Source organism: Squalius cephalus (genome assembly GCF_949319135.1).
Source record: "Squalius cephalus genome assembly, chromosome: 2".
Taxonomy (NCBI): domain Eukaryota; kingdom Metazoa; phylum Chordata; class Actinopteri; order Cypriniformes; family Leuciscidae; genus Squalius; species Squalius cephalus.
In genome coordinates this window covers 21,346,538-21,359,462 of record NC_137123.1, presented here as the reverse complement: position 1 = coordinate 21,359,462, position 12,925 = coordinate 21,346,538, and the positions used below count along the sequence as shown (strand labels likewise).

General features: G+C 37.2%; 1 protein-coding gene across 1 annotated transcript in view; it reads left to right on the top strand.

Annotated features, from left to right (window-relative positions):
* Positions 1 to 12,925, top strand: part of cfap58 (cilia and flagella associated protein 58) — a 117,691-nt gene that overhangs the window by 80,329 nt on the left and 24,437 nt on the right. The window contains exons 14-16 of the mRNA XM_079864642.1: positions 1,063 to 1,174; positions 1,274 to 1,378; positions 11,631 to 11,750. Coding sequence (XP_079720768.1) covers positions 1,063 to 1,174; positions 1,274 to 1,378; positions 11,631 to 11,750 — 337 coding nt within the window. The remainder of the gene's footprint in view (positions 1 to 1,062; positions 1,175 to 1,273; positions 1,379 to 11,630; positions 11,751 to 12,925) is intronic.

Sequence of the window (12,925 nt, the reverse complement as noted above, 5' to 3'; positions counted from 1 at the left end):
AATAACAGGTGGGTGAAATGCAACAAAACAGAGCAGAACGCAGAGATCTTTTCGCTAGTTGTCCATGATTACTTTCGCAGCAGACACTGTAAAAGACGAAAAGTACAGTAAACACTCAGTATACTTGAACCGCAAACCTAAGTTTTTCTGATTGGTACATTTATAGCAGCACTAGCTAAGGTGAGGTTCATTATTTCTTTTCTTCATGATCAGACTTACAGTTTACTGGCGGACAATAAAAAAAGATGAAAGAGGGAACTTGCATTGAGGGAGGGACCCAAGCCATCTCTCAAAAGCAACCTCTCAAATCATCAGCAACTGTGTAGCAAAGCACTGGCAACCATCCACAACATGGCATTGTGGTGGTGAACACTGCTCAAATTTTCTTCGAAACACTAGCTTTGACACCAAAATGGATAATTCTTATGTTCTTTACCTGTCACTCACATGAGATCACAGTAATAGGAAACGACAACAGTTCAATAAATTCCAGATGGACGCCCTACATCTTTTCTTGTTCAAGAAGCCGTTTCACTCTGATTTTTCACAATAGGGAAAAAAGTCACAACTTCCATTTCATGCCGGCTTTAACCGGATAAACAGCGAGACTACGCAGCAAATGTGTACATAGATAGACCAACCATAAAGCAGCTCAGAATGATAGAATGCATCCTGCATGTACGTCTATAGAAAAGCATGCATGTCTACAAATGTCTTTTCAAACAAGCTTGGTGCAGAGATGAAAAGGTCAGCTAGGATTATGTTGTGAGCCATAACCTGTCGATATGAGATCCAAGAGATTTGTTTCTCCCACTCACTCCCATTCACCCTCTTGTTTGCATTTCCCTGTTTGTGCCTGTTGTGATGCATAAGTAAATAAGTGAATTGCAGGCCTTTATATCCTCTCGTTCAAATTCATTTTTCAAAGTGCTGTAACGTCCTGCCAGAATGCAGGGGACTTTAAATGACTGACTATAAATTAGTAGGTTATTGTTGCTTTTATTATGGCCTGAAAACCAGAGCCAGAGTTACTTTACCGGTGTGCTTTTGTTCTGATGGCAGACAGGAAGTGTTTCATATGCAGAGGGAGTTGCAGAGAGAGAGGACAAGATGTCGTGCTCTGGAAGATGAGCTCAAAAATCCCATAAATGTACACCACTGGAGGAAAATGGAGGTATGAACTTATATTGGCATGTTGCCGAAACAGTCGTATTATCAGTGAAGTCTTCCAAAACAGTTAGATTTTGCTTCTAAAATCTCTCTTTCTGTTTAGGCAACTGATCCAAGCACCTTCGAATTGATTCAGAAGATTCATTGTCTGCAGCGGAGGCTGATAGCTAAGACTCAGGAGGTTGTGGAGAAAGAGCTTCTGCTACAGGTAAAAAGATTCTCTCATTGGTACTAGTCATAGAACAATCCTAGTGCCCCTTCTGCCTCGCCTGTCATTGGTCAGACAAACAGATCACACCATTAGTTGAAATGTTAGATTAATTCCTTTCTTTAAAAATGATTACTTTCCTTCATCAAAAATACATTAGATGAATCATTAGTGACAATAAAGATTTTTACATTGTTACAATAATATTTTAAATGAACACTGTGCATCAAATCATTTTTCTTGAGCATCAAGTCAGCATTTGCTACAACTATGTATATTACATACATATTAGTGTGTGTATATTAGTATATTAGTGTGTGCATATATATATATATACTGTATAGGCCTTATTCGCAAACACCGGAAGTAGCTAACCGCGGCCATATTGTTGACATGACATCTGTCCTGCCCCTAGCCGCACGCAGATTTGAGTTGAGGGGAGCAGCTTCATCTCGTCGGTATCAAGAGAAGATAAGCTTGATTGGTGTGGACCCATATCAAATAGACCCAATAGCCTTAAGTAAAGATTCGTCTTTATTGCCAGCCATAACTTATCCAGATATTTATTCAGAGCTGCCAACTCTCACGCATTCACCGTGAAGCACACGCAATTGATACTTTTCACACGCTCTCACGCCACACATCCATTTTCTCACGCACAGAAATATCGCGAGGCAAAGAGGACACGGAGACCGACAGACTAGACAGAGCAGTTACTTATGATATAAAAAATCTCAGCTCTCAGGTTCTGTCACTTTTATTACGAAAATCAAACAATAAATACCGTTTTGGTGCTTGTAAATGTGACGCGACAGATAGCGGCACGTGAACCGATCATCTCTAACGTTAGCTAGTAAATAAACACGAATTAACAATGTTGAAAGATACAGTACAACTTACCGAAATGTATATTCCTCATACATAATATCGACCAATCAATCAAACAAACAAAGGGGTCAATAAAACAGCTGGAGAACAATTATATCACATAACATTTACCTCAGGAAAGCCATTTGATGACCATAATATATAGGCTATATCACGTTAGTTGGCTAGAAAAAAAGAGCTATAGAGAGTATTTTGCTAAATATGTGTACTATATTACATATATATATTTTTACAAATATCATTAAAGTTATTATAATAAAAAAAAAGCATTATAATCTCTCTCTGTATGTTTACAGCATTAGGTGAGTTGTTTTTTTCTTGAGAAAAATTAATGCCTATCTTGTGTAGCCTACCTAATATTTATCCAAATGAGTCAATATTAAATCAAGCCACAAGTCTCTCCTGCGCTGGCTCAACTCCTCTGTCTCCTTCCCTTCACGTTTTCTGACAGTCGGTATCGCATAAAAACTAACTTCTTCTTCTTGCTGTTGTTTGAACAGCCGTGTATTACACAACACACCATCGCGCTGTTTAAAGAAAATAAAAATACAGCGATAATACCATGGATAATACCGACCCTGCCTCGCTTGTCAATTGACAGACTGACAGTTGCCGTGGGTTCTATGTCAACAACATGGCCGCCGCGAACATTGATGACGTAGATCGAATAAGAACTATACACACACACATATTTATATGTATATTTATATATACACAGACACACACACAAACATATATATATATATATATATATATATATAACAATATACACACATATTATGTAAACTAAAACGTATTTTACAGTAGATGAGATTAATCACGATTAATCGATTTGACAGAACTGATACTGTAACATAAGTTTTAGTTTACATAATATGTGTTACATAATATGTGTCTTTATTGTGTAACACTGGGGTTTATCCGGCATTTTTCTTAACTTAATACATTACGTTTCCACTATAATAATAACTTTTTGTTAGTTCTGTGCCTGTAAGGCTTTTGCAGAAAGCTCCACATAATCAGAATGTCCACCATTAGTTTTACACATCCTCTGCGCCTGGCTTGTTCCATTATTACATATTTGGACTAATTTGATAATGCTTTCAGTGCCTAATAACAGTAAAGCACTCTCTACTTTTATCATATTAAAATCCATTCCACAGAATTCTTTAGATTTTTCCCCAAAACTATGAAAAAGTCTGCATATTCTGCCTGGACTGATAATAAGTCATTTTGACTAAAGAGTATATTTGTAATATATACTGTGAACTGAGAGAAAGACACATTTTTTAATGTATGGGATTGTCTTCGTTGACCTTTCTGCCATTTAATTTAATAATACACAACAAGCAGAGTCTCTTATTTATATGTTTAGCCTTGCTTTACTTACATTACACTCTAGAACTTCCCATGAAGCAGAGTCATTTCCCTGTGTTTGTCCTTGTGTGTGGTGTGTGTAGTATTCAGAGAGCCCTCCATTATCTGAAATGAAGTGATCCGTGCTGTTCATTGCTCAGACTAGAAACAAATGTGATTGCTCAGATGTAGCAGGTGCTCGAGCAGAGCTTCTTGAGGGAGCAACATTTGTTTACATAAATGGACTTGAAATCTCTGATTAGGTTATGAATGGAGAGATGGAGAGAGCGACTAGGGTAACTTTGTATGCTTTCTTGCTTTTGTGTTTGGGATTTTTAATTGATTTGGTTTGTTTGAGGACTATAATGGTGGTGCCAAAGCAACTAAGTAGACGCGTTATAGAACTGAGAGAGGGAATGAATAAGACGGAAAGTTCTCAGTTTGTCTGAAAGAGACAGACAAAATGTTCCAGGAGTAGCTGTCTACTTTACTTTCGCCATTACAAGACGTGTAGGCATGGACTGTGATGTTCAGTTTGATGGTGTTAAGAGTTTTTTTCCCTACTTCGGATCTTGAGTTCAGATGCAGTGGAAATGATAAAATGGGCTTTCAAAATGCCATTAACATCAGACAGACAGCCAGTTTAAAAAGGCTCCTTTCACTGTCTGAATCAAATGAAGCTTAACAGACTGGCTCGTAATCTAAGGACACGAGCAACCGTTTTTAGGTATCAGATCATATCAAATCATGTGTTCTTTTTCTTCCTAAACTGAATTCAAAACCCACTATACTGTATTTGCACTGTAGCAATGTAGTCACCTAAATTAAATTGGATGGACATTTTAGCTCTCTGTACTAGAGCCATGTAGTGTTTCATTTTATACAGTAAATATATCTACAAAAATAAGAAGAGCATCGGTGATCATTGTTGCCGATTTGTTTTTCAGCGTTTTGTACATTTTTCAGTTAAAGTGCCCGTGAACCGGAAGTTGCAAACAACTTTTTCTTATTATTTTTTGGTGGAAATCGGGGTATAGTTTTTCAGGATTCTTTGATGTATAGAAAGCACAGCATTTTTTTAAATACATTTTTTTTGGTACAATTATAGGTGTCATTACTGTCACATTTCATCATCCTTGCTGCATAAAAGAAATACATTTAAAAAAACTTTTGGACGGTAGTGTACATGCAAAGATAAGTCTTTAATATTATATTTGTAACACTTTATAATAAGGTTTGTTACATTAGTTAACATGAACTAATAATGAACTGCACGTATACAGATTTATTATTCTTTGTTAATGTTAATTTCAACAATTACTAATACTTAGAATCTTGTTAACATTAGTTAATGCACTGTGAAATAACATGAACCAACAATGAACAGCTGTATTTTTATTAACCAACATTAACAAAGATGAACAAATACAGTAATAAATGTATTGCTCATGATTAGTTCATGTTAGTTAATACATTAACTAATGTTAACAAATGAAACCTTATTGAAAAGTGTTACCATTATATTAATCTCTGTGTGCTTCTGTATGTTTGGATTCATATTATTGTTTTTTCAATTCTGTTTGATGCCACTATGAACAACTTTTAGGATACATAAGTTAATCAGCATTGCGTATTTCTATGCACGATTTCTCACAACTTCATTTGCTAATGGACTCCAATTGAAACAAACTCTGATTCCAGCTTTTTATGCGCACATTGTCTGCATGGAAGTATAAGTGAACATTGGGGTTCAGTGCTAATTAGGTTAAAGCTGTCTGCCTTACAACACCCCTATAACTCACTGTGTAATTATAAAGTCGCTCAGGCACATCTCTGTGTATCGGCTTTAGCGCTGTGTGTGAGCTGCATTTGATGCCTTTTAAAACAGCCGTCATGAAAGAAGGGCATTGTTGTATTGTTTTGTAGCTGTTTGCAGTGAAGATTGTGACAGCGTGTACAATATAGCACCGTTTAGGACACAATAGCAAAAAGCCATTGCAGTCAAGACAATGCTGCACTTCTGTAGACGGAAGACACTTGTGATTTAGAAAGGATGCGAGACAGGCTCCATTTTGAATATAATACCCATTATAGATCTTGAAGTATTCACAATGCACTACTTTACAGCAGACAAAGACCAGGCGATGTTTTTCGCACAGACACAGACTCTAATTGTTGCATTATTTGCATTGAGGCAGTGCAGTAATAAAAGAGGCACGGAGCATATCATGTCGGTTAATATTCGTGTAGGCAAATCTGGACTGGCGATTAGCGGTCAGCTGTTTTATCATGCATAGTGGCTGCAAGATATGGCCCAATGACTCACTGTATTACCAGCTGAGGTACGACAGGAAGGGTTGTGTTACCTTTGCAACAAACAGCGGTTTTATTATGCCCTACAGATAATGTAAAATAACACTATATGCATCATATCACAGACGAGTCGTAAGGTCAGGGAAACTTTCGAATCAGAAGCCGCAGAGTTAGATTGAGTTTTCTGAGCAAGTGGGTAAAACAGAAAAGAAAGCGTTATTTTGTATTGCAGAAGATCCAGCAATCAGAGCAAGGTCATGACCTCTAATTTCCAAAGCTCATGCTTGAGCACTTCCTTCAACGCTACTGTCTTTCAAGCACTTCAGTCCAGCTTCGAACTCTCTCGCTGCTTACACAGACTAACCTGTTAAGCACACACTGCTATGAACTACTTTAAGTGTCATGGACATGTCCAGAACTTACAGTATGGTATTTATTGGGGATCCCATAACTCTTTTATGAAAGCTTGTTTCTGCCACAGAATAAAAAATAAAAAAGGTATTTGTGACTTTTTATCTCAGAAGAGATATAAAGTCGCAATTGTGAGTTATAAAGTCAGAATTGCATGATATAAACATGCAATTCTGAGAAAAATTGTGGGTTTGTTTTCTCACAATTGCGAGTTTATATCTCAATTCTGACTTTATAACATGCAATTGTGACTTTATATAGCGCAATTCTGACTTTTCAACACGCAATTGCGACTTTATAGCACACAATTCTGACTTTGTATCTTGCAATTCTGAGAAATAAAGATGTGTGATAAAAATAAGTGAGATAAAAAGTCGCAATTATCTTTTAAAATATTTTATTCCGTGGCATAAACAAGCTTCCATACTCTTTCCCCGCCAGCGTTTTTGAAAAAAGTTGCCAGCCACCGCCAGCATTTGTTTATTATTTTCGCAAAAGTTGTGTGATTTACAGGATGAATGACTGTACATGTGGCCGATTACATTTCACATTGTAATGGATTTCTTTAGTTGTTTTAAATTAAAATGTGGTTAAATGCACAAGAGCATGATTTGATTGGCTTGTTAGCTTAGCAAAATGGACAAAAATTGTTTTATAAGCTGAAGGTTATGAGGAATATTCAGGGTAAAATAGGTTTTATTGATAGTATGTGGCCTTCTCTTGATTGCCATAGAAATAATGTCGACTTTTAAGCCATTTAAGTGTTAGCATCTAGCTAAATGTATTACTTTAAGACTTGCATTTATCGTTTTCCCCCCTGTTTGTGCTGTTTTTGACCTTATCAGACCTGTGACCCACCAATTGAGTCACGTCACGAACGCTTGCCTCCACTCTTTTGTGACAGAAGTTTTTCCATGACAGCAACAACAACACAATAAAACCATTGTGATTGTCAAAATCTTCTCTAGCTGTCAAGGGAGGATATCTCTGCCGTAAGACACGACAGGTCGGAAGCCGGTAGACGTGCAATTGTCGTCCGAAATCTTTGGCAGAGAAAACTGTTGCGGGGGTGAAAATTGAGAGTATGTTCCCGTCACTGTCAGTCACGGCGTGTCTTCATTTCTGAATGGAGTGACACACAGAACATCTGTTTGCTTTTAAATCGTGCTCGTCGTCCCGATCGCGCTGAAGCTTCAGGTGTTCTCCATGTCACATGGCCCTCTATGATTAGTCAGTCTGATAGAGCGGAAATGAAGTCAGAATTGAAGCTAAGCAACAACTTCTTGTTTGTTCCCTTTCCTTTGTTTGCAAGGTGTAAAAATACTTCTTACGTAAGATGGTGACTGTAGACATGCTGTTAAATATGAGATTGGGTGAGAGAGAGATGGAAATGAGTGAAAGAGAAAGAAAGTGAACGAGAATATCGAGAGATGAGGATTTGAAGGACCAATGATTCGGCCATTGAATGAGAGCCAGATATTCTTTGTCATTTCCTCTGAATCAGGGAGGATGGAGATATTCAGATCATAGCATTTATAGACGATGCTTTTCTATTCAGCAGGCAAAAGCACATTTTAATCACTATCATTATCTAGAAGCAGATGACATTGGCTGGATTTGCAGTAGATCATTTGATCTATACGTTTTTACCTATGTCTAAGAATAGAGGTTCTATGTCTAGAATTTCAGGCCCCATCCTAAGGCCGTGTCCACCAAAAACGCCTAGCTATAGGCGCTTGAGAGCGTTTTGGCAGCGCAGCATTTTTTTCAGTTGAGACACTTTGCTTGTTATGATACGGAATATCCGCGAAAGTGTTACTAGTATCTCATTTCACACAAATTTAGTTTCTGTGTTGATTCTATATTAAAATGTCGATACAATGTAACATATTTTCTCTGGCTCTTGTTTTAAATGATTTTGCCCCGTTATTATGCTTGTTGTTGTCATCTGTTGACGTTGTACAAGCAGAATGTGGCGGTCGGTCAGTGTGGTATTAGTCCCGCCCCTCCTCCACTGTGATTGGACGGTTGGGTAAAAAGTGACAGTGATGAACGTTGAACATTCTTCAACTCTCGGCGACCGCTAAAAAACGCTCGGCGCTCAGCGCTTGCGTGAAAAAAACTTTCAGCGCCTCGTTACGCTCATGGCGTTTAAAAAACGCGGCGCTCCCATTGAAAACAATTGGAAAAATACGCCAGCCACGTGACAAAACCCTTTGGTGGACACATGGCCTAAATGGCACACTTCATATGCACGTATGGTTTTGTAGTCTTAAAATGGCTGCCGTGTACACCGCGACCCAAGTGTTTAGGGTGCCATTTGGGACAGGGCCTCAGATGATGGTTTCATCTTTATAGATTCACTCAGACACTCTAGATGAACTTTGTTGCTATATTTCCATATTTTGAATCGAGTTGAAGACACTATGATAAAAACACATATTTTGTAAATGTGTTTTTATCATAGTGTCTTCACAAAAGTTTGGGGTCGTGATATTTTTAAAATGTTTTTGAAAGAAGTCTCTTATGCTCAACAAGGCTTCATTTATTTGTTTAATAAAAAAGGGAATATTATGAAATATCATTATACTTTAAAATGACTATTTTCTATTTGAATATCTATCTTCTATCTTCAGTGTCACATAATCCTTCAGAAATTATTCTAATTTAATGTAATATCTAATATTTGGTGCTCAAGAAACCTTTCTTATTATTATCAATGTTGAAAACAGTTGCGCTGCTTAATATTCATGTGGTGATGCGTGATACTTTTTTTTTTTCTTCCAGTATTTTCAAAAGCACAGCATTTATTTGAAGTTTAAATCTTATATGTTAGTTTTGATCAATTTAATGCATTCTTGTTGAATAAAATAATTAATTTCTTAAAAACATTACTGACTCCAAACTTTTGAATGTTAGTGTAGAAAATAAAAGGTTAATCCATTTTGGTGTTTCTATCCAACATTTATTATTCAATATTAAAAGCAAATTGCATTAAAATATGTGGATGAAATCCAGTTATTTTCTCTCGAGAAGCAGACAGACTAATTGAACATTTATCTTTTATAAAGCTTGAGAAGAGATATCGACAATGTCACAAACTGTGCTCAGATTTGCCCAGATAGGAAGGTCTGTGATCAACAGTCAGAGAAAAGTAATTCAAAAGAGCGTCACTTGTATTGAACCTGAAACAATCCATTTAAGATCTGTATGCAAGAGGCATTGCGCAAAACTGAACTCAGAGCAATAAAACATTTCCTCTGAGAAATAAAGCCCCAAAATGTGTCATTCTTGGTGTTATATGTATGATAAATATAGTAAGACAGGCAGAATAAAAGAGAAAGACTGAACTAGACAGGTATTTGTGTCTCCGTTGAGCACACTTGTAACTGCATTAGCATTATCAAAGCTCAGCCCACGTCTGGCCATGAAAATGTTTTTGGGTGCTAAAGTGATGTATTCTTTGATAAAGCTCTATGAGTTCAGATGTTTGCTTGAGACAGAGAGTTGGTGTAATGTGGAATCTGAGACTGGGTTTGATCTCGGACTTGTTGTGATCCTATAAAAGTCAGTGTATTAAAGTCCAGACGCCTCTCAGTCATAAATCATTCATTCGCTATCGCACACGCTCACTTCACTATTGATGGAATTGTGAAGAGACGGCCACCATGGCTGTGAAGGAACGGAGAAAGGACAGAAAATATCTTGAGAAAAATACTGGAAGCTTCAGAGGAATAATGTGTTAAGCTTTCGGTTTTGCAATAAATCTATAGTGTGTGTGTGTGTGTGTGTGCATGCATGTGTAACGTGTTTGAGACAAAGAACAGTTTTGTGGTTGTCGAGGCCATGAGTGTGTCTTCATTTTGAATCCCGGACCTTTTGATCATGAGAGATCTTCTTTTAGACGTCCTAAACCCCCTGAATTCATGATTTCTCCTGTGGCACATCATTTATATTCCATGGAAAATTCAGAGCCTTTATATTAGTGATATTTTAGACACCAGACAGGCTGCATTTATTAGCATTATGAGTTCAAACTCGTCAGGACTCCCTCGCTAATTAGCAACATTGATGATCCGTGTGTGTGTGAAGTGTGTGTGTGTGTGTGTGTCATTACTTGGTCAGCACTGCGATGGAGTCTTAGTTATACATCTTTCTTTCCTCCACACATTTGGATAATTAACTAGCTTCCAAAATGAATTAGCTGTCAGTCCCCTGAATCCAGCTGTATCTTTTTCCTGTGATGTGACACTGAAAAATAACTTCATTGCTTTTGATCGTACGACTAACAATAAACAAAAGATCTCTTAATAATGCTCTGAACTCACTATGAACTAACAAAATATCTTTTTAAGTCTTTTCAGTGGGAAAAATGCTTCTATTCAGTGACAGATTTTTAGCATATCAGAGAACGTTCACATTGTTTTAGAGGATCTATTTCATCATGTAGAGTTAATTATGGTCCTCAAATTCATATTCATAAATTCGAATATTTGGAATAACAGCGCTATAATTGATCACTGTTTGTATAAAAAAAGAAAATAATGAAAATGTTAACAAGTACTATTTGCTTAAATTAATTTAAATTGAATTGAATTTGTCGGTACTTCACATTTAAAGTGCCCCTATTTTGCTATATTAATGGTTCCTAATTTTGTTTTAGAGGTCTCCTACAATAGGTTTATATGCATCCAAGGTCAAAAATTATTTAATTTTCTCATAATATACATTGCAGCATTTTCTCTATTCCCACAGTGTCTAAAGTTGTTCGATCAAGGATTTGGTCTCTCTAAACTCCTTTCTGAGAGCCTACTCTGCTCTGATTGGTCAGATGGCAGACTCTATTGTGATTGGTCTATTGCTTACAGTGTCAGAACGGAAACACACATTACCAAATCTGAATTTCAGCTCTGAAGCCTACCTCAGCGCTTCGGTTTTATCGTATCAAATCGAGCCCGAGTCCTCATCTCAGGACAGCGTCTTCTCGACATGTCGACAACACAACACAACGTCAAAGTAGATGTTGTTCGCGGGCAGCCAGTGAAGACCATAGACTGGCATTATGGAAATATGTTACAAACCTATTTTGTATTTATCTATTTATCTATTTATCGTGAACTTTGATATTTAAAACTTTGCAGACCTTTAACATTCTCAGACAGCTATATTACACACTACATGAAATGTAATATCCGAAAAAGCATAATAGGGGTTCTTTAAAATGTCTTTGATTTGATTTACTTAGTGTTAAACGATATGCTGTGTGTGTGTTTTGTGGTTGCAGGAGAAAGAGAAACTTTATGTGGAGCTGAAACACATCCTTGCTCGGCAGCCCGGTCCGGAGGCAGCAGAAAAACTGCAGGTTTATCAGCGAACTCTCCGGGAGAAGACCAAACAACTGAAGGTGCTTTAAAAACATCTTTTCTGGTCTCTTCTGTATAATAAAAAAAGAAGTAATTTTACCTATTTTACCTAATGCTATTGTTTAAATGAAATATTAAATTAAGTTAATTTGATAATTAAATTAATTTATTAACAGACCCCCCCCACCCCGCCCCTTTATCAGTGATATATCAGCTAGATCCCACTTCCCACTCACTAAAGGGTTTTCTCACATAAATCATTCCTCCTATCATTCCTCTCCCATCATCCTCGTTTCCTTATTCCCCCTCTCACCATCACACGAAATGAATAATTAGTTACTTCACCACTTAATTAAGAGTTCAGGTCCATCTGGAGACAGCGACCACTAATGTCATTTTTAATGAGTCAGTTCGGTTTAAGCTGCCTCGTCCTGTCCTATTAAAAAGGCGAGAAGCAGAGATGAGAGCTGTTAAAAAGTTATGAGCCTCTGCTGAGCCTTAGGTGACCTTATAATATCCATATGGCCTTGATATACGTTGATCTTTAAGCTGGGTTTTGATCAGGTTTTTGCCATGTAATGGCTAACATTAGGATCTAGGAAACTGACCCTGGATCTGAAAACGAGGCAAACCTCCCTCTGCAATCAGGACGATATAGAAAGTGCTCCGTTGCGTTCGCCATTTTTTTAAAAAATGGACGGAACAGACTTTAAAGACTCAAAACTCCTTAGCTCGGCAGAAATTCTGAGCTGATCTATTAGAATATCTGCAGTGTGGAGTGTAAAACTCTCTGGCGCCCTTGAACTTAAAAATAACGGCCCGAAGGTAGGCATAGGGGGGTTTGGCTTTCTGATAATTTATTGCCAAGCTTAAAATGAGTTACACACCGGAGGCATCACTGGCAAAGCTTTAAATAAACAAAGCTCAGCGTAATTAACATTAGAACAGGAGCCCTACTAATGAGCCAAACGGAAAAATCATCCCATTCTTTGTTTTGATTGAAGCATGTCCTCCCGCTCCAGCCTCCCTTTAAGAAATTAACATTAATTAACACCGGTCTTTTGACTCTCCATGCTTGTTTGGAAAATGTTTCCAGAGTTTTGTCTTTATAAAATACCCATGCGAGTCAGAATATTATTATACGCTTTATGAAAACCACACAGCATTTGAAGTATTTTGTTAATTCGAAAAGTGATATGTGCCAAAAGTACAGTTT